The sequence below is a fragment of the Phalangium opilio genome, unplaced genomic scaffold (genome assembly GCF_054372755.1).
Source record: "Phalangium opilio isolate 3A_F unplaced genomic scaffold, DU_Popi_V2 ptg000041l_1, whole genome shotgun sequence".
NCBI classification, from domain to species: domain Eukaryota; kingdom Metazoa; phylum Arthropoda; class Arachnida; order Opiliones; family Phalangiidae; genus Phalangium; species Phalangium opilio.
The window spans coordinates 8,512,456-8,538,331 of record NW_028324165.1 but is presented as its reverse complement, the minus strand read 5'-3'; the positions used below and the strand labels follow the sequence as shown (position 1 = coordinate 8,538,331).

General features: G+C 35.8%; 2 protein-coding genes and 2 long non-coding RNA genes across 7 annotated transcripts in view; 2 read left to right on the top strand and 2 right to left on the bottom strand.

Annotated features, from left to right (window-relative positions):
* unc-13-4A (BAI1 associated protein 3) overlaps nucleotides 1-25,876 on the top strand; it is a 171,291-nt gene that overhangs the window by 75,270 nt on the left and 70,145 nt on the right. Inside the window, exon 1 of one of the 3 annotated variants that reach the window (XM_089835623.1) lies at nucleotides 12,443-12,699. The exons of the other annotated variants lie outside the window; for them this stretch is intronic. Within the exon in view, the coding sequence (XP_089691749.1) occupies nucleotides 12,461-12,699 (239 nt within the window). The 5' untranslated portion in view covers nucleotides 12,443-12,460. Of the gene's footprint in view, nucleotides 1-12,442; nucleotides 12,700-25,876 lie in introns of those variants that run through there. 3 annotated transcript variants of the gene reach the window in all.
* On the bottom strand, nucleotides 681-3,273 carry LOC149679786 (uncharacterized). Its single transcript, XR_016365934.1, has 3 exons — nucleotides 1,076-3,273; nucleotides 973-998; nucleotides 681-913 (listed from the first exon to the last, which is right to left on the bottom strand). It is a non-coding gene; the product is annotated as an uncharacterized LOC149679786 (long non-coding RNA).
* LOC149679785 (uncharacterized) lies at nucleotides 14,581-17,711 on the bottom strand. 2 transcript variants are annotated; one of them, XM_089835617.1, is made up of 2 exons: nucleotides 17,632-17,711; nucleotides 14,581-17,011 (listed from the first exon to the last, which is right to left on the bottom strand). In XM_089835617.1, exon 2 carries the CDS (start codon nucleotides 16,694-16,696, stop codon nucleotides 14,915-14,917), a length of 1,782 nt encoding a protein of 593 aa, XP_089691743.1. In that variant the 5' UTR covers nucleotides 16,697-17,011; nucleotides 17,632-17,711; the 3' UTR covers nucleotides 14,581-14,914. The 2 variants fall into 2 exon arrangements, with proteins under 2 accessions (XP_089691743.1, XP_089691742.1); XM_089835616.1 differs by having other exon boundaries at nucleotides 17,402-17,686.
* On the top strand, nucleotides 23,085-24,169 carry LOC149679784 (uncharacterized). The gene is made up of 2 exons (XR_016365896.1): nucleotides 23,085-23,472; nucleotides 23,544-24,169. It is a non-coding gene; the product is annotated as an uncharacterized LOC149679784 (long non-coding RNA).

The window sequence follows — 25,876 nt, the reverse complement described above, 5'->3', positions numbered from 1 at the left end:
TTGGTTTAACAAAGAAACCATGTTTCCTTTGGGAATATTTATTCTATCTAAGAATGGAATCTACTATAGGAATTTTTTAGTAATATTGGTGGGGGCTAAGTTCAATGCGCCATTTATCAAGATATGGTCTCTGATTTAAATGAAATTTTTTAGAGCTCTTTTGTAGAGTACAATGAACAGGTACACAAAATTTCTTTTCAATCGGTTGATTTTTACAACAATTATCGCTGTAGAAAGCTTGGGTACATTTATGGTCGCCATTCTCCAAGATGGCTGCCGATTTCATCCAAATTCTATATAGATCTACTATTGAATACAATAAAACAGTGCACAAAATTTCATTGGAATCCATTGATTTTTACAAGAATTATCCCTGTAGATACTTTTGGGTACATTTATGGTCGCCATTTTCCAAAATGGCGGCCGAATTAAACCAAAATCTACATAGCCCTGCTCTAAACTATTACAAATAAGTTTACTAAAATTCATTTGAATTGCTTGATATTTACGGCGGTTGTCAGTTTGAAAATGTAACAAAACATTTCTGTAAAAATCTTCTGAAGTTTGGAAAAACCAACCATCAGCTTCAAATAACCAAATACATCACAAGTTCAACAACCCCCTTTTATTAAAGTTTTTAACCTTAGGCTTGAGACAGACCTAAATAATACAGACTGCCTTTTAAACTTGTTGAAAGTTTAATAATAAACTTTAGTATACGGTACAAATTGTTATAAAATTTTGGCGCGAAAAATATTGACGTCTATTCTCGTGGCATCAACGTTTAGCTTCGGGGGATTTCTTATTTTCCCGCGCGCGCGCTTGCCTTAGAAAATGGCGGGAAACTAAGTAAATTTCATCTCACTTCCAATATTCCACAGTGTTTTTAGCCTTTTGACCCTTTATGACATCTCTAAACCAAAAACAAATAGCCTTAGATAATATTTGTAGAATTCTCCCAATGGGACTTACATTATTGAAGTGAAAACGACTTTGAACTAAAAAAGATAAATACAGTACAATCAAAGCTTGTTTAGTATGGGTTATGTATTTTGGATGTATGGAATACTCGTACTGGGATCAACTTGGTCCTTCCTAAGAAATGGAGAAACGAAGTTAACCCCCTCTAAATGAAGCTTCTCTTTTTATTTCCCGCCAAACTTTCCCGCCAAAATACTAAGTTTTTCTGTTTGCCTTGTATGTAGTATGGATGGCTTCTTTTATCTCTTAACGGTGTTCCTCTCGGTTCAGTTCTTTGAACTTATATTTAACCTCTAAGCGAAAAATACAATTTTTTATATTGCCAAATGCATGGCTAGTTTTAGTTTCTTTGTCATTTTTATTTTAAGAAAACGTTTCGCTGCATGGTTTTTACGAGCTCCAGAGAGTGCTATTGTCAAGGAGATGTTATTAATAGGTATTTCAAGAAATATACCTATATTTTGAATGTGAGTAGAAGTATATTATTACCTGTAAAGTATAATACGTAGTTAAATTCAGACTAGAAGACGCCATAAGTGTGAAATTGCACGGTCAACTTTTGTGGGAAGAGCATGACTAATCATTAAATATGACGAGTTAGCACCTGACCTCGCGTTGCTACCAACCAGTGAAATTACAGTTAGAAAAAGGTCAGACGGATAGTAAGTTCTCAAGCCCCGCCCACAAAACCCCGCATAGAAATTAACATGGGGACACAGTAATTCCAATTAACTGTATGTATTCCTGGTTTTCCCTATATTGCCCCCTTTCCCACGACCAATTGAAATTAGTATGAATTAGTTTAACATTAATTAAAATTAATTAAATGTTTCTCTTAAACGTATCCATCAAATTAATTAAGATTGATGAAACAACATATTTTAATTTAACGAAATAAATATATTCCTAAATCTTAACCCCCCTTAATGAATCTATTATGTACACATAGTTTGAGAGTTTTCGTGTTTAAATTTTCGTGTTGGGTCTTTTGGAAGTAGGCATCTGAGGGGTCGGACATTAAGTAAAAGAAAACTGCGTATTTAATTATTTAAAATCCCAATATGAAATAAACACGCTTGCAATTATATAAGAAATTCCAATCAGCAATATTTGTGTTGAAGGTTAAGTATCCGACCCCTTTTGGTAGCATCTCTGTAATTAGATTTGATCCCTTCGAGACAGGTTTTTAGCCAGGAAAAGATTAATCTGCCAAACCAAACCCTTATGACAATCCCCTTCAAAACATCCAGGCTGATTTTATTTTTTTCAAAAATATCGTAAACGTGCTTTTGTGTGAATTACAAAGATAATTGGTTTTTGCTTTAAACAAGACAGGCGATTAAAAGGGTTTCCTCTTAAGTCTTTTAATAATAAGTAAGAGCTGATCTTGCATTACTCTTATATTGGTAAGTACTGAGGGTTCCATGGGCCACCATTTCCTAAAAGAATATACTATGAAAATACAACCAAGAAGCGATATCTAGTTTACTAGGGAGAAGGTGTAAGATCCCAAAGTATTCGCGCGCCATAGTCCCGGGCCAGTCCCCCTTTTCAAAATACAAGGGGGGGGGACGTAAAAGGAGGCCGGGCTATTTCGCCTCTCCTCAGTCGGAAAATATGACTGTAATTTTCGTCATTCGCGTCGCGCTGTCGTGAGTTTAAAAGAACCAATGAGATGCTGCTGGTTGTAATTTAGAGGCGGGGATTAACTCCGGACCTACTATACGTTTGGACTGGAGATCGAGCTAGAAATGTGGGGGCGAATTTATACCTTCTCCCTAAGAAACTAGATATCGCTTCTTGATACTACTAATTAGGGCTTTCATTAACCTCCTCGAGTTGCTAATTACTTTCTCGTATTTCTTTTTGCCAAAATGGCCCCTGAAATTCTCAGGAACTTTATCCGTAGATGGCCATGGTTTTCCGAACTAATTAAGCAACCCCTCAACTTTCATATCAGAACCCCTTTAGCAGCTGCAAGTTTTATATACCTTTTCCAATTCTAAAGGGATACTGAAACATATCGATAAATTTAATTGACAACAATTGATTCATCTTCAAATACCAACAAAGCGGAAACATACAAAATAATAGAGATGGGTCGATACCAGTTTTAACCGATACCGATATCATTCGATACTTGGGAAACCGATACGTACCGATACCGATATTTTACCCCATCCTTCGAATAAACCGATATTAAACCGATACCGATATATTAACAGATATCATTCGATACTTGGGAAACCGATACGTACCGATACCGATATTTTACCCCATCCTTCGAATAAACCGATATTAAACCGATACCGATATATTAACCGATATCAATAAGAAAATAGATGCTATAATATAGGTTGTAGAGATGGGCCGATACCGATCCCATATCGGTATTGGTACCGATAATTGACTTTAACCGATTTATCGGTATCAGTTAACAATGAACCGATATTTTTCTTTAAAAATATCGGGTAGAAATATCGGTTTATTTTTAACCGATACCGATATATCGGTTAAAGTCAAATATCGGTACCGATACCGATATGGGATCGGTATCGGCCCATCTCTACAAAATAATCAAACTCTTCGACATAATGCCAATAAAGATCTAAATTGATTTTAAATAAATACAATTAAAACACCCGATTTTAAATTCGTTAAAGATGTCCCCTTAATTAAGGATTAGATCTAAACAATTCTTTGATTAAATAAAATAAATTTAAGTTATCAAAACGTCATTCGATTTAAATTAAACATGTTAACGTTAAAGACGGGAATACGGATTTATTTTAACTTCCCTTTGAGCTTCCGTTCCGGAATAAGAATAAAGAACATGCGGAGTATGCAACAATATTAAACATATCAAAACCAGGAATACATACGGCTACTAGGAATCATTGTGTACTATCAATTTCCTCGACGTATCTACTCGAATTTGTGGGAAGACTTATCATTATGTATGACGAATTTTACCTGGTGAATTATAAATCTCGGTACTCGTTGCACCTTACTCGCCTAGGAACTCGTGTTGCAACCAACCAATGAAACAACAGTTAGAAAGACGTCATGCAAAATTAAGAGGCGTGACGGGGATTGTAAGTTCTCAAGCCCGGTATACCCACAAAACCCGCATATAAATTAACACGTTATATATATGGGTGGCGCAATAATTCCTAGTAGCTGTATGTTCCTTATATCACTATGCAATATTTTGCCAATAAACTATAGCATCGTTCTTATTGCTCATTCCGAGTGGAACAAATTTCTGTTCCATGAGATTGGGAGTACTACCGGTATCAATTTATCCCTAAGGGCATATGATGACGTTTGCAAAAAAAATGCAAATTTATATAGAACTTTCTTTCATAACGACCTTTCAGTTTTTGTACTTGGAAAGATATCAAAGCCCAAGGCGTATTAGTACCCATCAAATATCTTTGGATTATTTCACACCTTATGATAATAATGTCTAAAGAAACATTCTTTGTTGACGACGGTCTGACGTTTTTTGGGTCTTAACAAGCAGACGATAATACAGCCCCCCTTGAAAATGGCGATCCAGGCTGAGAAATAAGGCAGTGGCTATGGACACATATCCACTTTAAAAATTAGCAAGGATAGATTTAATTTTAGATGTAGGAATGGAGAACGGCTAATTAGTATTTACTTCAGTTATTCCGACTCATAGACCACCCAGTATAGAGCCCCTCCCTCCAACACGTAACGAAAAGTTTAAATTATCTTATTGGCTGCTCACTTAAACTACGTTTTGATGACGTTGCTGACGGGGACGGCGAAAAATACGTAATTCCTTTTTACCTCTGCCTCTATGATCCTCCCGCCTCTTGTTTCATACCCCTCCATCCCGCGGAAGGGGGTCTGGGACTTTGGCTCTGTTCTCCATTCCTACTTCTAAAATTAAATCTATCCCTGATAATAATAACGAAGGTAATAAAATACGAGGTGTATTAAGAGACCCATTTCCTTAATTTATTTTGCATAATATTTTCATTTAGGCCTAAAACTTCCTTTTAATTCTATTTCTGGTTCTCGTTATTTTTGACACCCATATTTACATTAGGCTTAAAAATAAGCCTTTGCTTAACATATTCAAGTTTCATAGGTTCATATCTCATTCGGTTTGAAAACAAATCCCATTTTACTAAGCCTAACCGCATTCTAAAACGACTTTTACAGTTTGCTAAAATGATGCGTGAAAATCAATTTTTAGGACTACTTTTCTGGACGTTTAAAACCTATCATGGGATAATGCCATCTAGTTTAATAAATTTTAAACCGATAACGGAAAAAGTCGTAATTCATTTTGTTGGAATTGTGTGAAAAGTTTTTCCTGTAGCTCATCCTTTCTGAAATTCCGATATCTACTTCCGTGTGTCTAGCAGCTGCTATCTTTGATTCTTTAGCGAGTTAGACACGCTAACGCCAAATTCTATACCGCTATACAAGCCAATTTAACTCGTCATCTTTGAAACTTGAAAGAAATGGCTGTCGGCCAGTTAAAGCTTCACTTTTATTGTCAACTAAGGTTGTCGCTGCAGGATTTTTAACCCGATGTAATCATCCGTATTGACAAGGTCTATTGTCAGTGGATGGAAACATTCCACTTAACTGACAACTGAGGTTGTCGTTTTATGTCAATTTTTGTATTTCAGTAAAACCTTCTTTTTTACTGTCAACTATGGTTGTCGCTATCTTTAACCTGATGCAATCTACCGCTTAGACAAGGGCTATTGTCAGTGACTGGTAACCTTCCACTTAATTGTCAACTAAGGTTGTTGCATTACGTTATTTTCTGTAGGCCAGTAAAACCTTCCGCTTAATTGTCAACTAAGGTTGTCACTTTAGGTCAATTGTTTTATTCCAGTAAAACCCTCCCTTTAACTGTCAACTAAGATTGTCGCTGTAGCATATTTTTAACCTGATGGAATCTACCGCGTTGACAAGGTCTATTGTCAGTGGATAGAAACCTTCCACAACCAAGGTTGTCGCTTTAAGTCAATGGCTGTAGACCAGTAAGGTAATACCTTTCCCTTAACTGTCAACTAAGACTGTCGCCTTAGGTCAATGGCTGTAGACCAGTAAACCTTCCCCCTTAACTGTCAACTAAGGTTGTCGCTTTAGGTCAATGGCAGTAGACCAGTAAAACCCTCCCCTTAACTGTCAACTAACATTGTCGCTCTTAACCTGACAAGGTTTCTTGTCCGTGTCCACTTAACTGTCAACTAAGGTTGTCTCTGGAAGATCCTTAACCTGAGATCAATCAACCATAGACAACGTCTCTTGTTAGTTCATTTAGGGCTCCTTGAAGAAATAGTTATAAAACGCTCCATCCCTTGACGAGGGGGCTCTAGGAAGGTCGTAGGGTTCGAACGCAAACCATTTAAGTCAAATATCTATGGATTACCTTTTTTCTCACCTTGGTCTTGTTCCATCCTTACCTATGGATTGGTTGCCATGGAAACGGAATTTTTTCTACTCTCTTGTATATAGTTTCCAAGATCTTTAGGTTGCTTCGGATTGAGGAAGTTTTTTTTTATTCGACGGGAAAACTTAAGAAGTTACCCACTGGTAAAGGGGCTGGACATTTGTAACTTATCCGTGATCATTAAATTTAAAATCAAACCGTTTTAAAATATTCGAAATAAAGAAGAAAGCCTTTGATACTTATATCATATCTTTTGAGACATGATACTATACAGGGAGTTTCTGATAAGTCTGCCTTCCATAAATTAAGGGGGAAATCGATTTTGAGTCGAAAATGTAACATCTATTCTTCTATCGCCTCCATTTTGTTTACCACAAGGGACAATGTTGTTTTCGAGTTATGATTTGATTTTAGTGTTTTAGGGATGACCCCCTAATTAAATTTAATTAATAAACTGATTTAGACAATGATTTCTATTTTAATTAAGGGGTCATCCCTAAAACACTGAATCAAATATTAACTCGAAAACAGCATTGTCTCTTGTGGTAAACAAAATGAGGGCGATAGAAGTTATAGAACATTTTCGACTCAAAATCAATTGGTTTCCCAAAGAACAAACATCCCCCTTAATTTATGCCACCAGACTTAACAATCAGAAACACCGTGAAAAAGGCTTAATTGTCCTGACCCTCGATTCTTGATATCTGCTTCATTCTTTCTTTTGGTTTGTAGTAGGTTTCTTTCTCTGGTTAAAGGGGTTGTCCATTAAGGGTTAGTTACTAACTTGTACCTGACTCACGTGATTCATTTCAATATAGTCATTGATCGATTTTGATTAATGATTTTGATGAATGAATCGGATCGAATGTAGCGTTAATTCTTTCTTTGTTTCTTTCTTGGGATTATTTGTATTTTATATTATAAACATAGTTCCGTTTTCATTTAAATGGGTGGAGATCTTTATTGAGCGTGTCGGCATCACCCTGCCATTAAACGGTTCTAATACCTATGAAAGAATAACGTTGGTGCCACTTCATTATGATTGGGTATTTAGCTTATTCATTGTAGGTAGTTTTCAACTGCTTCATGGTATTTGTATTATTTATTGTTAAGGACTAATATTAACACCACGCTTTTTAGATAAAATGGTCCATGGAAAAACCATCCTAATATTACATAAGTTCCTTGTAAGAGTTCAATTTCCACTTTAATTATCTCATATTATTCTAAATTAAAAAATAAACTGAAAACCTCCAATAAACAAAATTAAAAAACTTGAAACAATATACGTCATAAAGACTAACTAGTGTCAACCCCAAATATCCGGTTGTAGGGAAACTTTCACGTGTATGTAACGCCCTTTAAAGGCAGGGTGAAAAAGAAAATCCAGTGTTTTTTTTTGTTTTTGTTTTTCTCTTCATCGATTCTTCTACTAATTATCCAATGAAATCTGTAACTAATTTGAATTTTAAAATCATTCGGAGACATTTTCTGGATGTTTGTCGTTTGACTAACTATGCAGATTGGTCTTATAATTAATAGAAAAAACGTTAAAAAACAGTAAAATTTCCTTTTCACTCTCACTTTAATCCTCTTTCTGTAGTTTGTGGTTTATCTATGATTAAAAAACGACCTCTGACCTTGAAAATTATAAAATCCAGTAAAAACTAGACGGTAGAAAAAATGATGAAGAAATCACTTTATTTTCCATTTCACCCTCCCGTTTAATCCACTCTCTTTAGCTTGTGGTTTATCTACCATTAAAAACGACCTCTGACCTTGAAAACTGTAAAATTCTTGTAAAAAACTAGACGGAGATGAAAATATTACTCACACTTACCCCACACTAACGAGAAAAAATTTAAAAAATGAAATATAAAAAATTACCCAATTTGAAACATATGTGAAAGAAATTTAATTCCACTCATTCGAAATCGCTTAGAGATCCCAGTTAAGTGGGTTCCGGGTATTTTCTTTAGACAGCTTAAATTAGTCTGTTTTCTTGCATAACGAAGGGAAAACTAACAAAGCGAAAACCCCTGATTCATCGCTTTGATCTTAAGAGCTATTCTAGTTTTCAGTTGTTAAGGTGTTGCAGAGAGTTAGCGGTGTAGGGTCTGGCTCTATGAAGTGTTAAACTTAAGTTACTATGTTGAAGAACGGTAAAAGATTGAAGTTGCCCATAAAGAAGATATGTAGACGTTTTTTTCGCCGTTTCAGGTACTGTTTATTTATTATAAATTTATTATGCTAATTAGATAGACACCGTTGACAGTTTTTATTTATTTATTCATATTGAAAGTGACTTAGCGGAAGTTTTACAATTTTTTTTTATAAGTAAGGGTGATCATTTGAATTGTTCAAAACGTTCATGGTTTAGAAATGCTATAATTTTTCATGGATGTTATACACATAGTTTACATCCTAGGAGGATCCATACCATTTACGCACAGAGGTCAGGCTTCACGTGTTACACAAGGAGGGCTGACTCACTAGGTGAGTCTAAAGCCAGGCCTCCTTTTGCAAATGGTATGAATCCTCCTAGCCTGTAAACTACCTATAGCCTATAGGGAACGGGAAATCTGAGTAGTATCTTTGTTGATCAATTCGAAAATGGGAGTATATAGTAACAGTAGGCCTACATTTTTGCTAGTCCCCTTTAGTATTACAATGTCCATGATTTTATTTCTCTGGGATGTTCAATGTTATCAACGAGGGTACTCTTTTATTTAAAATGAGCTGTATTTTACAATCAATTTCATTTACTGTTTATCAGTTTGAAAATTGATTTCGGGCACTTTTTTACGTTCAAATTATGTCAACAAAAAATTATCCAGTTCGAACTAGACCTTTTCGTTTAACATTGTGAACTTTGACCTTAAATATCTCAGGCCACAGAAGGTATTTTTAAACATCGGGGTTTGTAATGTCTTTCATTACAAAAATTCATAGAAACGTTACCAATCCATTATTACTGCAACATTTCAAACCACTATACATTTCCCAAAAATTATGGTGTAAATTTATGTAAGCCTCAAAGATGTAAGAGATCGGTTACTTACTTTCCTACGTCAAAAGAAAAAAGTCATTATTCTTTTTAAACGAGGTACCTGTAACCAAAAAAATAAAGAAACTATGGGAGTTTCTTTATCGCTCAACAAAACAGTTAAGCCTAATTGAGGTTACAACCAACGTTTCTCTAAAAGTTACAATTCCAACTAAAGAATAAACAGTCCCTATAATGCAATTGAAAAATATTTGATTTAGGCCTAGGAGGGAGTAGTTAGCACCAAGAAGTGATATCTAGTTTACTAGGGAGAAAGTATAAGATGCCTAAGCATTCACGCGCCATAGTCCCAGTCCCCCTTTCAAAATACAAGGGGGGACGTAAAAGGAGGCCGGTCTATTTCGCCTCTCCTCAGTCGGAAAATGAGTAATTTTCGTCATTCGCGTCGCGCTGACGTGAGTTTTCAAGAACCAATGAGATGCTGCTTGTAATTCAGAGGCGGGGATTAACTCCGGACCTACTATACGTTTGGACTGGAGATCGAGCTAGAAATGTGGGGGCGAATTTATACCTTCTCCCTAGTAAACTAGATATCGCTTCTTGATAATACATATTAAACTACCGGGCATCTTCTACGGTACCTGTAGATAAAGGCTGCGTTCAGTAACGCTCAACGGAGGCTCCGTTGAATGCGCATTCGCCACTGAACGATTTTCGGAACTTCCGGTTTGACGTCACGATTGTAAGCGAAGAGGCATCGAAGTCATCGGCTGTAAGAGCCGATTACTTCGTTGAGCAACGCATTTGTGACGTAGCAGCAATGGAGGAAACTTATCTCCCTGAACGATTTCGAGAAGTTAATTTGATGGATAATTTCGGAACTATTTATAAAATCGGTGTAGCAGCGACTGAATGCGAATGAATAGTGTCTGTTAATTATTTTATGAAAATTTTTCAATTATATCTATGAAACTTAGAAAGTTATTGGGTTTTAAAGCTTAAGCCTTTTTTTTTTTTTTTCCACCTACACGCACTAGTGCTTAGCCGTTAGGCCTTTAGCACCAGGAAGAATTGAGCGAGAGACCCTACGCGGCCCAGCACTGACGGGGGCCGCTAGGTCGTATATGGAGAAGCAGGGAAGGAATGAGGTTTACTTGGGAGGTGACGGAAGGTGGAATTGGGGTAAGTCACCTCCGGCGGACACGGGACAGTCGGCACCTATAGGGAAGGATCGCCGACATGTGTCGTATTTCCTCAAACTTTGCCCCCCAGAAGCTTGGCTTACAGGAGTGCGCCACACTCCCGGCAAGCTTAAGCCTTGGCTAAGTTTGCTCTTATTTCGGCTAGCAGGTCCTCGTATATCCATTTCCATGAACAGTAAGCAGACGATACAACGCAAAGTTTGCAAAAATCGTTCAGTAGCCTAATACGTCAAATGACATCTCGTTGATCAACGGAGCTCAACGCGTTTGGTCTCCGTTGAGCGTTACTGAACGCACCCAAAGCTGGAAATGTGGCGAATTTATACCTTCTCCCTAGTAAACTAGATATCGCTTCTTGTTAGCACTAACATCGAACCCACGTGGGTCGTGGAGTAAATATACGTTCAGTCCGCTTCTTGGGAGGAGGGGGGGAGAAAAGTACTAAAATTAACATTCCCTCGCAAATTTCCGTCTCGCCAAATATCGTTATTTCAAAAATGGCGTAACTTTTACCCCCAATCAAATGTAAAGATACGTGATAAATGGTGTTAAGTGGAATGACGGGAAAATTTGATTTGACGCCCCGTGTCCTCCGCGAGTGTAGAGGATGTTTAGCTTTTGTTTGTGTTCGAAAAGAGACCGAAATAGCGTAGTTCCCCTCTTTTCATCCGTTGTACTGTCTCAACCGCAGAGTTCTGTATCCTTAAAGGTATATCACCTTTTTTAGACTTAAAGGCAAACTGTTTTGAAACTAAAATGGGAAATTTACGTTAGAACTATTTTACTCGGCATGTGAGAAAAATGTAACTCAACGAACACATTATTGCGTTTCTTGCGCCATTTTCCAAAATGGCGGGCCTTTTGTAACTAAATGCGATAATTATACTATAGGTTATTAGCAGTAAAGGCGCCTCTGATCATCAGGGTATATTTTTTCACTTTTAGAACCGCCATTTTTAAATATGGCGGCAATCGAACCCCAAAAGCAATTAAGTCCGTCTACAGAATATAAGCAAACAGTATTTAAATATTATTGCAATGGGTTGAAAAGCAAGGACGTTATTCCATAAAGAAGGTTTAGGTTACATTTCTAGCCGTCATCTTTCAAAATGGCCGCCAATTTAAATAGTTCTTAATGCGTGCCTGATACTTAAGACTAACGTGCCTGCAAAAATTCAGCTCTCTACATAAAGGGGGTTTGGGCAGGGTGTTGATTATCAGTCAGAACATTTACTAATATAGATAAAGAATCCATGAGCCACGCCATCTTTCAAAATGGCCGCGAATAAAAATCCATTCTATTTCAAGTACAGTATAATTACCCAATGACAATCGTAAATATTTTTTATCTATTTATGTATACAAGTAATCAGGTCGTTAAGTATTCCTTGGCCAGCTTTTTAAGTCCATATTCATAGTCTAGACTGACCCTGGTTTGACCTCGGGTCATCTGCAAACGGCAATACAAAATTGAATTGTCCTTAGCTCCCGAACAGTTGCTAAACTGCCTTTAAATTTAGTTAGCGCCTTCACAGCGATTCATGGAACGTTTAACTTGACATATTTTCGCGTCACTACATACTCCGGAGGATTTTGTCAACCTCCTGTCAAAATGCCAGAAAACCTACCATAGTAGCAAAACGCTAAGGGGTTATATAGGGCTGATTCCAAGGGACATTCTCTTACAGACACAGAGAGGCGTTAGGCCCTAGCTCGTGTCATAACTGTCGCGGACTAACGCGTATGTCACTTCTGTCCTATACCTAAATTGCGCGCTGTGTTTTGACGAGTGAAGTTCAAGGAGCTAGAGAGTACTTGTAACAAATGGTTGAACCCGCTGAAGACGTTAGTGGTAGCGGTAATGGCGAGGAGGTAGTTGAAACTGCCGCATCTGTTGAGGGCGACGACAATCAGGATAATGAACAGGGTGAACTTGTGGTACAATTGCAAGTACCACCACAACTTCCGGTTCAAGGAAATTGGGATCAGGATGATAAGGAGAAATCGGAAGTTGATGATCAAAATGAGGAAGGGCAAGTGTTGTTGGATGAAAGCGGAAAAAGGTATTTGATAAGTTTAAGTGTCTTACTTGGGGCTGGGGGAATTTGTGTACTTGCATTTTAAAAAGGGATTTTGTCTTTCGTACATACCTGACTTTTGATAGCTTTAAATACCTGAAAATCATAAAAAGATCTGTAGTTCGCGATTGAGGTTTTTGGTCACGTGATGTATAGCATTGCGACTGGGAGTACTCCTATTGGACGAACACGTCAGGTGGTACAAGGCACCCAATAAGGGTACTCCCCAGTACTTCGCGATTAAGCCTAACGCGTAGTGTCATCCATTACGGAAACTTAATTGCACTCGTATCTTCTTTAATATTGTAATTAGAAGCATGGTTCCAAATAAATATATTCATTATTTTAAACACTATTTCGATTAAAAAAGAAATAATTCTAGGCCGGCGTATCCCTTATGTTGATACCAATTTCAAGGTATGCATGAATTTTACCATGAATCCCTAATTAATATGCCATGGCTTTCTACAAACCTTCAAATAAATCCTACATTACGCAGCGCAAATTATCAAAATCTGCCAACACTCTCAAACACCAAAAAACAGGAAATGTCAAATATTAAAGTAACAATTGATCAAAACGAACCGAAAAAAAAATAAAATACATAAAGTACGTGTAGGCCTAGTAAAACGGGAAAATGATTTATTAAATAAATTAAAGTCATTCTAAGTATAAAATGAAACGTAATAATATAACAATGTGGGCCGGATTTAACGTTATACATTGTTCAGTAGCTGTGAATTTCTGAAGGCCTTGGGTCATCAAAGCTTTTATTCTGCCCTTTCGGAAAGTTTACATATTTGAAGGTCGAGATCCGCGTACTGGGTTCCGAAGAAGTTGAAGGTATTCATAGGCCAATTTACAAAGGTCAGGGGGTAAAATAGAATCTGGTGTGTTGACTACGTTATTGTCTACTCTTAAGACGCAATGAACATTAAAGGGTATGTTTGTCAACAAAGAGATGTCTTATACGAGAAAATGCAATTATTATTTTTGAAAATGCGTATGTTAGATCTTTCCAAAATGGGTTCAAAGTTCAAACTGATTTTTAAAGTGTCAAGTGCATACACGGCGTGCTTTAGTTTCAAAAAATGTCTCTTTTGTTGCGTGGATCTCGGTCTTTAAGACTAACTTATGAAGCACTCTATTGACCATACTTTTGATGTTATAATTAAATAAATTCCAAAACTGTATAGGTATAGCAAGCACTCTCTTTCAAAATTAGTAGCCAAAGGCTACGTTGATTGCCTGAGTAGTTAACCATGAATACCTTTTTAATTGGTTAATTGTGAATGAGGGAACGCCAGCTTAATTTTATATTGGAGATTTCATATAGTTTGAGCGCGTTTAGATTGCTATAGAAAAATATATTGATAGCGTTGTTATTGGAGCAAACTTGGACTGACGCTGAATTTTAATCCATTTCCACGTTGTTGAGATGTTGGGATTTAACCAGACGTGGAAGGTAATATTAATTCTAATTGAATTAAGTTATTGTAAAGAAATGTATGCAAGCTTTTGAGATAAATTCGTAATTATAGGTCAAAATATCTAGGTTCTAGAGACGCCAATAACTTAATTTTAAAGGGAACGAAAACCTATTAGAGTCGCCTGTCTATATTTGTAGACACTTGTATACTAAATAGTCTATAGTTATTCTAGTAGACGATATAAGGTTTATTTTATGGTTAATTGGCCTCTATTTAATTTAGGCCTAATTAATAATATGATGAAATACTTAATTAAATTGGTTGTTTCATTATAATTAATTAATATATTTTAATTACAAGTATAAAGTTGGTTTTATTCCCGCTGAAATTAAATTTTGGCCTAATTAATAAGTAGAAATAATGACTTTGATTTCGTGAAAGTACTAAATGGTTTTATTTGCTAGTAAAATTAGACAGGAATATTTTTTTTGATAGAAAAATATGGAAGTTCAAATTTTATTTCCCTTCAAATTGCCAAAATATTTTAGTTTTTAAATAAATAAATATATGCATGCAATATATACAATTGTCAAAAAAAAGTTACATTTCTAGCAAATATACTATATAAATAAGTTAATTCAATCAAAAATTTACAAAGAAATTTAAGGGGCAAAAGTGTCTATGTTATATTTATAACTCGCACAGTTTTTAGTATTTGTTACTGAATATTTTCTTACAGAATTCATCAGGAACATTTTGGCTAAATTAATTTAGTTTTCACGAGTAGCGGAAATAGTTTTCACACACCGCATAAAAAACTCGCATTTTTCCTCCGGTTCACAATGTGGTCCAAAATCAGGTCCAGGCAATCGTCCCAGGGATTCAAAATGTCCATCGACTCGTCGGAACAGCGTAACGTCGCATGGCTGTTCCGTTTTCGGAAGTATACCAACGATTAGACCTTGTTCAACAGCCGAACAAATAGAAGTTTTCTCGTGATTAAATTTTACACTGTTTATAGAACGCGTCTCGAATCCCGGGTAGACGAGATATTTTCCTTTGTCATTGAATAAGTAAATGTCCTCGCCAACTTTAGCCAAGTGCGTGTCCTCGTTGAAGTTCGGGCATAATTTGTTAATGGCAAATATCACGGTCACCGATTTCTTTTCGAGATCGCACTCAAAAACATTTCTACGATTTTTGAAGATAACTCTATGATCTTCCACAATCAAAGTTGGCAACCACTTATCGTAAAATTTCACGTTTAGTTCATGGATAGTGGCTTCGTTGCATTGTTTATCGTACGTCATAATAACGACCGCTGTCGTCGCTGTATTCTTACCGTAAAGGTAAACCATACCGTTTTTAGCCAACAATTTCGAACACACGAAATTGCGCGGCGTTTCAATCTGGTACATTTCCACGTTGTACGAGGTCGTTGTCACCTCCATGACGTACAGACAGTTTTCCACCGTTAGAAAATAAAACTTCTCTTCGTCAACAACGAATTTGCTTATTTCGGATGGAAAACTGTGTTGAACTTGACGCCATGTTGGGGGTTCTCGAAATGAACGCGGTTTGTACTCCGACAGGGTAACTTCGAACCCACGAACCTTGACCCAAGCTGCTCGCAGGTTATTCACTGCCATTTGCTGGTGTATTTTCCTGATGGAAACCGTTAGGGCATTGAAGGACTTGAGTCTTTTTTCTTGAAGGAACATCATAAGGACACCGTTAAGTTTCTCCCCAGAGAGTTGTTCCCATCCGGTATGGTCGAACAGTTCGACGCGTTTAACGAAAGATGTATCTTCGTGCGATTCAGACTCGACCCAATCCGAAAGAATTTTGATTTTCTCTTGAGTGAAAAACCAATGGCGCATCATGTCCACAAAATGTTTAAGTACTCCGTATTTTACCGGATCTTCGGGGATTTTTATGATCTTCAAGACGTCCAGTATTAACTCGTGCGGAGCGTTGTCTAATGAATCGTTACCGTTTGTAACCATACTGACTGTGTTGGGTACTATTGACTTCGTACAAAGGTATGACTTCGTACAAAGGTATGTAACTAGTCGTTTTAGAAACAGACCCGTAATCCCGTTCACCGCATCTACGTCGTCAAAGGCCTTGGCGTGGTTGTACCAGCGTTCGCTATCTTCAAATGACTTGGTGTTGGCAATAAACTCCCGGAATTCTGCTACTAAGGAGTCCATGCAGAGCATATTCGCTAAATGGTACAACTCAAGCAACTTCTCTACGGAACACATTTCAAAGTCTATTACCGCACCGTTGACGTAGTTCAAGACGAACTCTAAGTCATCTTTTCTTAAAAGTGGAAGTTGAACTTCTTTTCGCGTCGCCTCCATAAAATTACCGTTAAACATGCTCTGGAAGTACTGGGAAGTTTCGACTAAGACGCACTTGTGGACGTGGAACCGTTTCCCTTCTACAATTAACACGACAGTGCAGTCTTCATTGTCCTCGCAAACTTTACTAATGTCAATGGCACGTTTGTCCCGTAACTGCTGACTTAAAATTGCCGCGGAAGTCATACTGCTAAGTAACTATTAAACTTTTAAAGTAAAAAAAGTTAAAGTAAAAGTATTTAAAACGAGAGTAACGATGATAATTTAAGCTGGAGATGGTAGATGCTGCTCTTTACGATGACCGAAATAGAATGATGTCTTTTGTAAGAAAACTGTGGTTTTAGTATGTAGCCAATATCAGTGTTTGAGATATATCGAACATTTCCTTTATTTGTTCTAAGTTGTTGTTTGAACTTAAATTTCAAAGTTGAATTTCGTTTGCTTTTGATGAGCAAGACTGACTTATATTTGCTGAGTTTTGTAAAATTCGTTTGCTAAGTTCTAAAGAGCGAAAGATAAATTTTTAAAATTTAACTTTTATTTCTTTTGCAATGTTTATTCAATTTAGCTATGGTTGCAACAGTATAGTATTGGGAAAAGTAAATAAAATGACCATTCACATATCTCTATATGTTTCGAAATTATAATTCTGAGGATGGCAAATAATGGGGTGGCTTCTTTTACTTTATTTAATGAACTTCTATAATGTTCTATAATTTCGTTAATGTTCGGTAGATGGCGCAAAAGTCTTTACGCCTCAGGAAAATCAAGGTGTATTGATTAACATGCTGTTAAGGTATACCTGGTCTCATCCTATCGAATCCCATAGCAGTTAGAACTATAATAAATTCTCTAAAGATTTCTATTCAATAATCTCAGGGGTTTGTTTACCTAAAAGCATTTCTTCCGAGGGACCAGCCACTCCAGTTAATGTGATTAAACAAGGCACCGTTGACTATACAGGGTGTTTCTGATAAGTCTGATGGCATAAATTAAGGGGGATGTTTGTTCGTGTTCTAAGACGGTAAATGCAAACACATCGACAACTAAAACGTACTTTTTTTTCTAACGAATATAAAATCCAAAAAAAAAAGACTTCAAAAATTAATACACATGCTTACGGTTTCTCTGCTATATGTTTTCACGCGAAAGGGTTTACAATAACTGACAGTGATGCCAGATTGAAAACCTTCAACCCGCCAAAATCAAATTGGAAACAAGCCCAAAAAACCGCCAATCTATATTTTGAAAAGAAGCCCAAAAACTGATTAAGATCTAAACAATCCAGCCCAAAAACAAGCCAAAAATTTATCGTGAAAATTTGGAATTTGTTTTTCTTTTAGAAATTTCAATGCATATTACATACTGACACCGTTTTTAAAACGCAAAACATAATGAAACTACTTTATTTAACCATAAATTGACGAATTATAAGCTACACAAATGGTTTGACAGTACCATTTGTCAGTTTTTTGGGCATTCTAATGATCTTCGCCTATTGGCGGTATTTTAAGTACAAAAAGCCAAAGAAAAACCCCGACAAGCCTAATTTCCAGCCAATATTTTTTAGAAGAAGCCCAATTGGCGGCTTCCCAGCCCAATATGGCATCCCTGATAACTAAAGAGAGGAGAAAATCTTTGGCACTAGCGCCACATACTTTCTATTGATACGTGGATGGTATCTGTATTATACTGGACGGGTTTTTAAGAAAGTCGTTGGGGGTAGGAAAAGCCAACAAGCTTAGTGGTTTATATCATGTTCATGCTGTACTATTACCCTAACTAGACGTTGGCTGTGTTATGTGGCTTTTGAGTGGTCATATGAAGTTAGATACAGATTCACATTGTACTTAAAACCGTCCGAACAATGTTTGTTCTTGGGAAATCGATTTTGAGTCGAAAATGTTCTATACTTCTATCGCCTCCATTTTGTTTACCACAAGGGACACGTACTGTTTCTGAGTTAAGATTGGTGTTGGAGTATTTTACAGATGATCCCTTAAATTTAATTAAGAAACTGATTAAGACAATGATTTCTCATTTAAATAAGGGGTCATCCCTAAAACACAAATCAAATCATAACTGGAAAACAGTGTCCATTGTGGTAAACAAAATTGAGGCGATAGAAGTATAGAACATTTTCGACTCAAAATCGACCTCCCAAAGAACTAACATCCCCCTTAATTTATGCCACCAGACTTATCAGAAACACCCTGTATATTAAAGAGTACTTGTAATTTTCATGAATGTAATTGGTGGACAGGTTATTTTAGAGTGGTTAGTCCCTCGGTTTCTTCAAACTCCTTAACTGCCGGTAAACAATTAAAAACTTTCAACGAGTTCCATTAAATCAAAATACACTTTAAACTTTATCGGAAATTTTGATAGGTATAGGTTGAAACTTCTGTTTTTGTTTTCAAACTTAATAAATTTAATAATAATAATAATGGGGAAAAGGTGACAGGTTGGAAGAGATAAGACCTGCAACAAACAATCCCATTACTGGCTTATTTTGCCTTTAAATCACAAGAAATTGGTATTACTAATCTGATCTCCTCAACACTGTATCACCCATTGTAATTATAAAAGGAGCCCTACCTATTGTTTGGGCGTATACATTGGTTATTATGGTGTTTATGTACTTTAGAAAGGAAAATTTTTAGCACTTACCGTCAAACTTTCCAGTATAACCTTTTAGTAGGCCTTACCTTCTAAATTAATTTTGAAGGTATTTTCATGTCTGGTAAATGATAATAGTTGTTTCAAAATTGCAACAATAAACATATTTTGAACAGAATAAAATCAATAAATAAATATATTAGCTTAGATATAAGTTGAATATTTTTTAATTAAAATGGTTATTAGTTAACAGACAGACTTCAATCAGAAGTCGTTAGACATCAAAATTATGAGGCCTGACGCATAGTAAGTTAAGTCCTCAAGCCCGGCCCACAAAACCCGCATGCATGGGAAATATATGGTGGACACAATGATTCCTAATAGATGTATGTATTCCTGGGGAACATATACAGGGTGTTTCTAATAAGTCTATCATAAATTAATGGGACGATTTTAAAGTCTAAAATGTAACTTCTATAAATCTATTTTGCCACAAGGGACCCTGTTTTCAAGTCAAGATTGATCAAAATATTTTACGGATGACCCCTTTAAAATTAAATGAGAAAGTGATAAACTCAATTTTAATTTAATTAAGGGGTCATCCCTAAAACACCACTCAAATCATAAGAGACAACGTGAATAGAATTTTTCACTTCCTTTCATTTCATTTTCCTTTGTTTTACGTGTGACTCTTTTGAATATTACACCTTTAAAACTGAAACGGTTATAAATGAAAAACTGCCAAAACAGCATAATCCGTCGTTAATCTTTTCTGGGAGATAATCCTTCTATTAAGATAATTTATTACCCTACTTTCTTGAATTTAATCTTTACAATCAATAACTCTACATGGATTAAGATAAAATGCATTAATCTCTTACCCAATTTTTTCCACTCAAAGTACGTAAGCCTAATCGTATGGAAGTTAAAAGCAAAAGAAAATAATTTTTAATAATTAACAAATAAAACATGCGAACTAGAAGGTTGGGAAGCATTTCGGAAACCAATTACGAATGGTAAGCTAAAGTTTGACCATATTTGTTCTATTTTTTACCTTCAAAAGCTACTGCGGTCAAAGGCGGTGTTGTATATATTGAGTTAGGCATTTTAAATCGTCAGAAGAATTGGTGTTATATTCTATTTGGTGCGGTTTCCCTATAGAAAAAAGAAGAAAAAGTAAATAAATAATTCGATGAAATTCTCAGCGTTTCTGCCTTAATAACGCTGCATAGTGACGTTGTCTGGGCAACAGGTTTTCTACGGGATTTTACCAGGTTTCTTGACCTCACTTGATCGATATTTCACTGCATTCATGCCATGCATGCGTTCGAGGAAAAGAGATTTCGATTATACTGTATCTCACTGTGAGAATTCAATACTGATGAATGTAAGGGACGTGGTTTTTATGCAGGAACTACATTTTGTCCTTATGGAGTTTAACATTAGGTATCAAACCATGTATTGAAAACTAAGATTGAATTCAATTTTTATTTTGACTTTCAATCCCTTCTTGACCTCACGCCTGTCCATCTTTAAACATTCATAAATTTCCCGGGTTTTTTACACTGTTGCATGACGGGAATGGATAGAAAAAGTATTTTCTTTACGACTTATATGGGTTCTAGTAGTGGTTTTCCCGCTATCCGGATTTTTATGGGTAACATTTCCAACGTGGTCTCATTCTCATTTGGGAGACCATTATATTTCGATTACCGGGGTTCGCGTACCTCAGGTTGGCTATATACCGTACATGGAGCAGAAAACCTGGGAAAGTAAGGGAATTTGCACAAACTGCAGTGAAAGATTTGGGAAAAGTCTGGGAGTCCTTTGAACTGTCCCTAAGTAGGCGTGAAATAAATTTTATGAACCCTAATGTAGCCTTAATTTTAACACGTAAGGGAAACTCTATTTGTTAGACCTAATTTGAAATTTTAGGCTTAGCATTCGTCAATGTTTTGTTGCTTGCTTAAGATCTTTGATTTCGTCTTGCAAATGCCATTATTGGATAAATTTAATTTAAAACATGAGGTAAAACGGTATTTGTTAGGCCTAAGTTGAAAATTTAGGCTTGGCGTTTAATATTTTCGTTCTGAAGTTATAAAAACAATTTTGCTAAATTAAAGTTTCACCCAGAATTGCTATGGTTTCGTCTGGTAAAAGCGATTATTGGATAAATTTAATTTAAAACACGAGATAAACAGTATTTGTTAGGCCTATAAAGTTGAAGATTTAGGGTTAGCATTCAATGTTATCGTTCTGAAATGGTTAAAACAATTGCGGTATAAAATCCAACCAGAATTGATTTCGTCTGCGGTCTGGGAAGAGCTATTTAATGGATAAAGAAACACGAGGTAAACAGTATTTGTTATTGTTAGGTCCAATTTAAAAAATTAGGCTTAGCATACAATGTTTTCGTTCTGAAATAATAAAAACAATTTAGGTAAAGATTCACCCAAAATTGCTTTACATCTCTTTGATTTCTTCTGGGGTCTGGGAAAAGCCTTTTATTGCATAAAGAAACAGTATTTGTTAAGCCTAACTTGAAAATGTAGGCTTAGCATTAAATGTTTTCGTTCTGAAATGGTGAAAACCATCTGAGGTAAAAGATCCATGCACAATTGATTTCCTCTGCAGTCTGCGAAAAGCCATTTATTGAATAAATAGTAAAATTTAAAACACGAAGTAAACAGTATTTGTTAAGCCTAACTTGAAAATTTAGGCTTAGCACTCAATATTTTCATTCTGAAATATTGAAACTAATTGCTTAATTGGATCTCTTTATTTGATATAGTCTAGTAAAAGCCATTAATGGTTAATAAAGAAAGACAACTCTATTACCAATCATTTTTGATTGCTGTTAATTTTAGCCTTAAATGTTGATGGAAGACCTGGGAAAAAACAGAGAATTTTTGTAGGTCAGAAAAGTGTGTCAAAAATATCTCGAAAGTTAATTTATCACATTTGTGGCTATAAGTAGAACATGCGTTTTTGCAGACTGCCAAAACGCACGATCATGCAATGCCATTCAGAGTGCAGGACTACCTAGTACCTACACTTTTTAGTTTTCTATTATAATAATGGTACAGATAAAGTAATTAGCATATTAAAAGCTTAGGTTTTTTTCTTCTTATTTTCTGTAGAAGTTTTAAGTAGTGGTATAGCTGGCCTTTAAATATTTAATCAATTCTATTGCACGAAATGTAAATAATGAATGAGGTTGTATACACCCTCTACTATAGCAAAAGGGGACAAGCGTTGACCGGAAAAGCTTAAATTGAACATATGTTCCCTTTATATTTTTGGTCGCCATTTTGAAAGATGGCGGGGGAAATATAACATTAAATGCGACTATATGTTATAGATAAACAGTAATCTTATAATACCAGTGGTTGAAATATTTTCCAAATTAGGTTGTTATACATTTTCGGTTGCCATTTTAAAACATGGCCGCTGATTGGTAATAAATTTGCTGTGGGTGCACACTCTTTTTAATGTAGCAAGGGTTTTGTAAATTCTGGTTGCCATTTTCAAAGATGGCCTAGTATTGGTAAAAACTAGTTTAGTGAGTACCCACTACTTGCAATGTTGCTAGGAACCTTTGTACAATTCTGGTTGCCATTTTTAAATATGGCCACTTAGTGTTAAAACTACTAGCTTACTGAGTACCCACCCACTAGGTTTTTACAATACTGGTTGCCATTTTAAAATATGGCCGCTAATTGGGGAAAAAATAAACTTGGTAGTGAGTTCCCATTATTAATGAGTAAGGTCTGGGCAAAGTTTTGAAGTTCAGCTTCCTAGGTAAAGAGAATTAAAGGTTTGGGCTGGGCTATGCGTTCATCATCAGTCACTAATTAAGTCACGTTGCATTTATAATTGTTGAACGTTAACTATCCCTCCTCTTGGGAGTAACTCCGGCCCGGTTCCGTTCATATTGGCGAAACAAGTTGAATAGGGAGTCAGCACAAGCTCGGTCGTGACGTCATAATTTTTGAAAATTAAATATCGCGGGGCGAATGAAAGTGCCATCTAGTAGATTTTATTTTTCATTTTTATCCTTTACGAGGTCCGCCATGATTGCGGAGCGAAGCTATTTGTTAACTGGGGAGAAATCCGAGTTACTCGCGTTAAAATGGTTAGGACGTGTTGTTTAAAAAGTTTTACAAGTATTAGCACGAAAGAGAAACTAAGTTTCTTCAGCATACCATGTGTGATAACTAACCAAGGTGAAAATATCAAAGAATTATCCTTGAAACGGCGTCATCTGTGGCTGAAAAAGCTAAGCCTTGGACCCGATTCAATATCGAAACATTCAAGAGTTTGTGCTAAACATTTCCTCTCTGGTTTGAAAACTTTGTCTAATTTGAATCGTAATTAATATTATGTGGGTAAATCATTTAAATTTTTAATTTAGGCGCACCTTCCCAGCTATATGATGAAACGAATCCAGACTTAATTCTTGGGGCCCTTTTGAAATTGTGCTTACAGCATGCTTACAGACTGATTGTCCCATATAAAATGTCCTATAATTTTTCAAATCGTCCAATAAAGTCCTATATTTTCAAGATTTCAAAGTAATTAGTTATAATCCCAGCTGCATGACGTTTTAAACGCAGAATTAGTGCTATCACGTTTGGTCAGATAAAAAAATCGCGGACCTCGCTCCGCTCGCTCAAAAGTTTTTTATCTTTAGTTCTCACATAATTGAATTTATACGATTTTCTAAGGTTTTTATATTAAATGATAACAATTACTTTGCATTCTGAACTGCACTCAAAAATAGCACAATTGAATGTCGCCTCAGACTTTTCATTTAAATATCGAAGCCCACAGATTGAACCGAATTATAGCACAGACCTTTAAAATATTTTTCATTATAAAAGAGAGTTTTGAAAATCTGTCATCTCTGAAAAACATTTCTTCCTACCTGACCCTTTTAAATAACTTGATTTGGTCATTTTCACTCACTTGGGTGTCTTTCTGCCGAGGGGTCGGACTTTTTTGTATTTAATCAACAATAAATAGTAAACAAAAAATTGACTTGACTTGGCCCAAACATTAAAAATTGACTTGAAGTAGTAAACAAAAAATTAAAAATTGACTTGAAGTAGTAAACAAAACATTAAAAATTGACTTGAAGTAGTAAACAAAAAATTAAAAATTGACTTGGCCCAAAAATTAATTTTAAATTAACATTTAAGTGCTTTTGGCTTTCTTTGATCGAGTGACCTTCGTTTTACATTTCTCAGCGCGAACGATTTTTCTGCACTATTTTGACCATTCAAATAAGTAAAATCTTTTTTCTTAAGAAGGGCCAATTTTCTTAATAAAATTTATCTTTTCTCTGTATCTTTTCTTAACTTCTTCATTTAAACTCTCATAATAGCTTAACTAGCCCGACTTTGCATTCAAAGTAGCGACCTCCAATATGATCACGCCGCTCCACAAAGATGGCGGCTCAAAAGAAATTCAAATTTCGGCAAATTTGTAGCACTGCTTTAAGAGATGGCGCTAGCGTACTCTTAAACTATGACGTAGGCCGAATTTTTTTTAGTCTATAAGTGCTGACTCCCTATTATTTAAAAGGGCGTATATTGATTATTTTCCAGCAACCAAACCAAACCAATTGTTGAGCTTATAGAATTTAAACTAGCCGTTCTCTATATGCAACCCCTTTTAAATATATTGTAGAAACCCTGTTATACATTTAAATACATTTACATTTACACGGTGACGTCATTGTTTGAAATCAGTAACTGACGACGTGTTTACTCCGTCACTTGATTGTCATTCTAAAAAAATCTTTTTACTTATGTTTGTATTTTATTTATTTATTTATTTGGAGGTACAGAGTTCATTTAGATTTTCATGTTATTTCATTACATGCATATCTTGTTGTTTTTATGGAAAATCGATTTTCATTTATCGCGTGACAGACTTTAAGTTCATAGGTTTGAAAACACGCATAATATATTATTAGTTAGTTAATATGTTATTAGAGAAAATTTATCGATTTTTTTTTAACTTGACGTTGATTAAACTTTAGAAGTTTTTTAGTTTTTGATTTCAAAGAGGTGAAGGTTTTATCTTGCGGCTTATTTTGAACTGCTGGATTTAAGTAGATTAAATAGATCACTGCTGGCCAATATGGACTGGGTATTACGTCATTCAAGAGTCAGAGCAAGTCGCCGTGCACTTCGCGTTTATTTGAAATATCAGATCATGTGAAAGCTGCAGGGGTAATTATGGAGCATAAAGACAGACATACTTACTTCTTAAGGGGTATCATTGAACATAAATACTGTTACAATCCACATTTCAAAGAGCTACTGTCATTCAGTCATCCCTCGGAATATAATCACCCAAATGCACCTTTAAAAAAGGGTGCACCCACATAAAACCCTCGTAAAATCTGTAATGTACAGTACCTTCCCAGTAACCATAAGTAAAATTAGCGTCTAAGTTTGACAATATCGTCAACGCGGCGACCTAGTTTCAAAGCTTGTTGTATTTAGACTTAAACTCATCCTGACAGAAATATGAGCTTTCTTTCTTTTAAAGTTACCGAGCTATATACTTCTAGTCTATAATTGTTAGCATATGATATAGCGCATCTCAAAGTTGTAAATCGTGGAACTATATTTGAGGCTATGACATACCACGTCATAAAAACCGACAATATGACCAGATACGGAAGCAGATCGTATTCCCATCCCATCCCATCCCATCCTAGTGCAGTGCAGAACA

Bases quoted from the DNA above. Each gene is read 5' to 3' on its own strand.
- LOC149679785 (XM_089835617.1), bottom strand. From the start codon at position 16,696: ATGACTTCCGCGGCAATTTTAAGTCAGCAGTTACGGGACAAACGTGCC.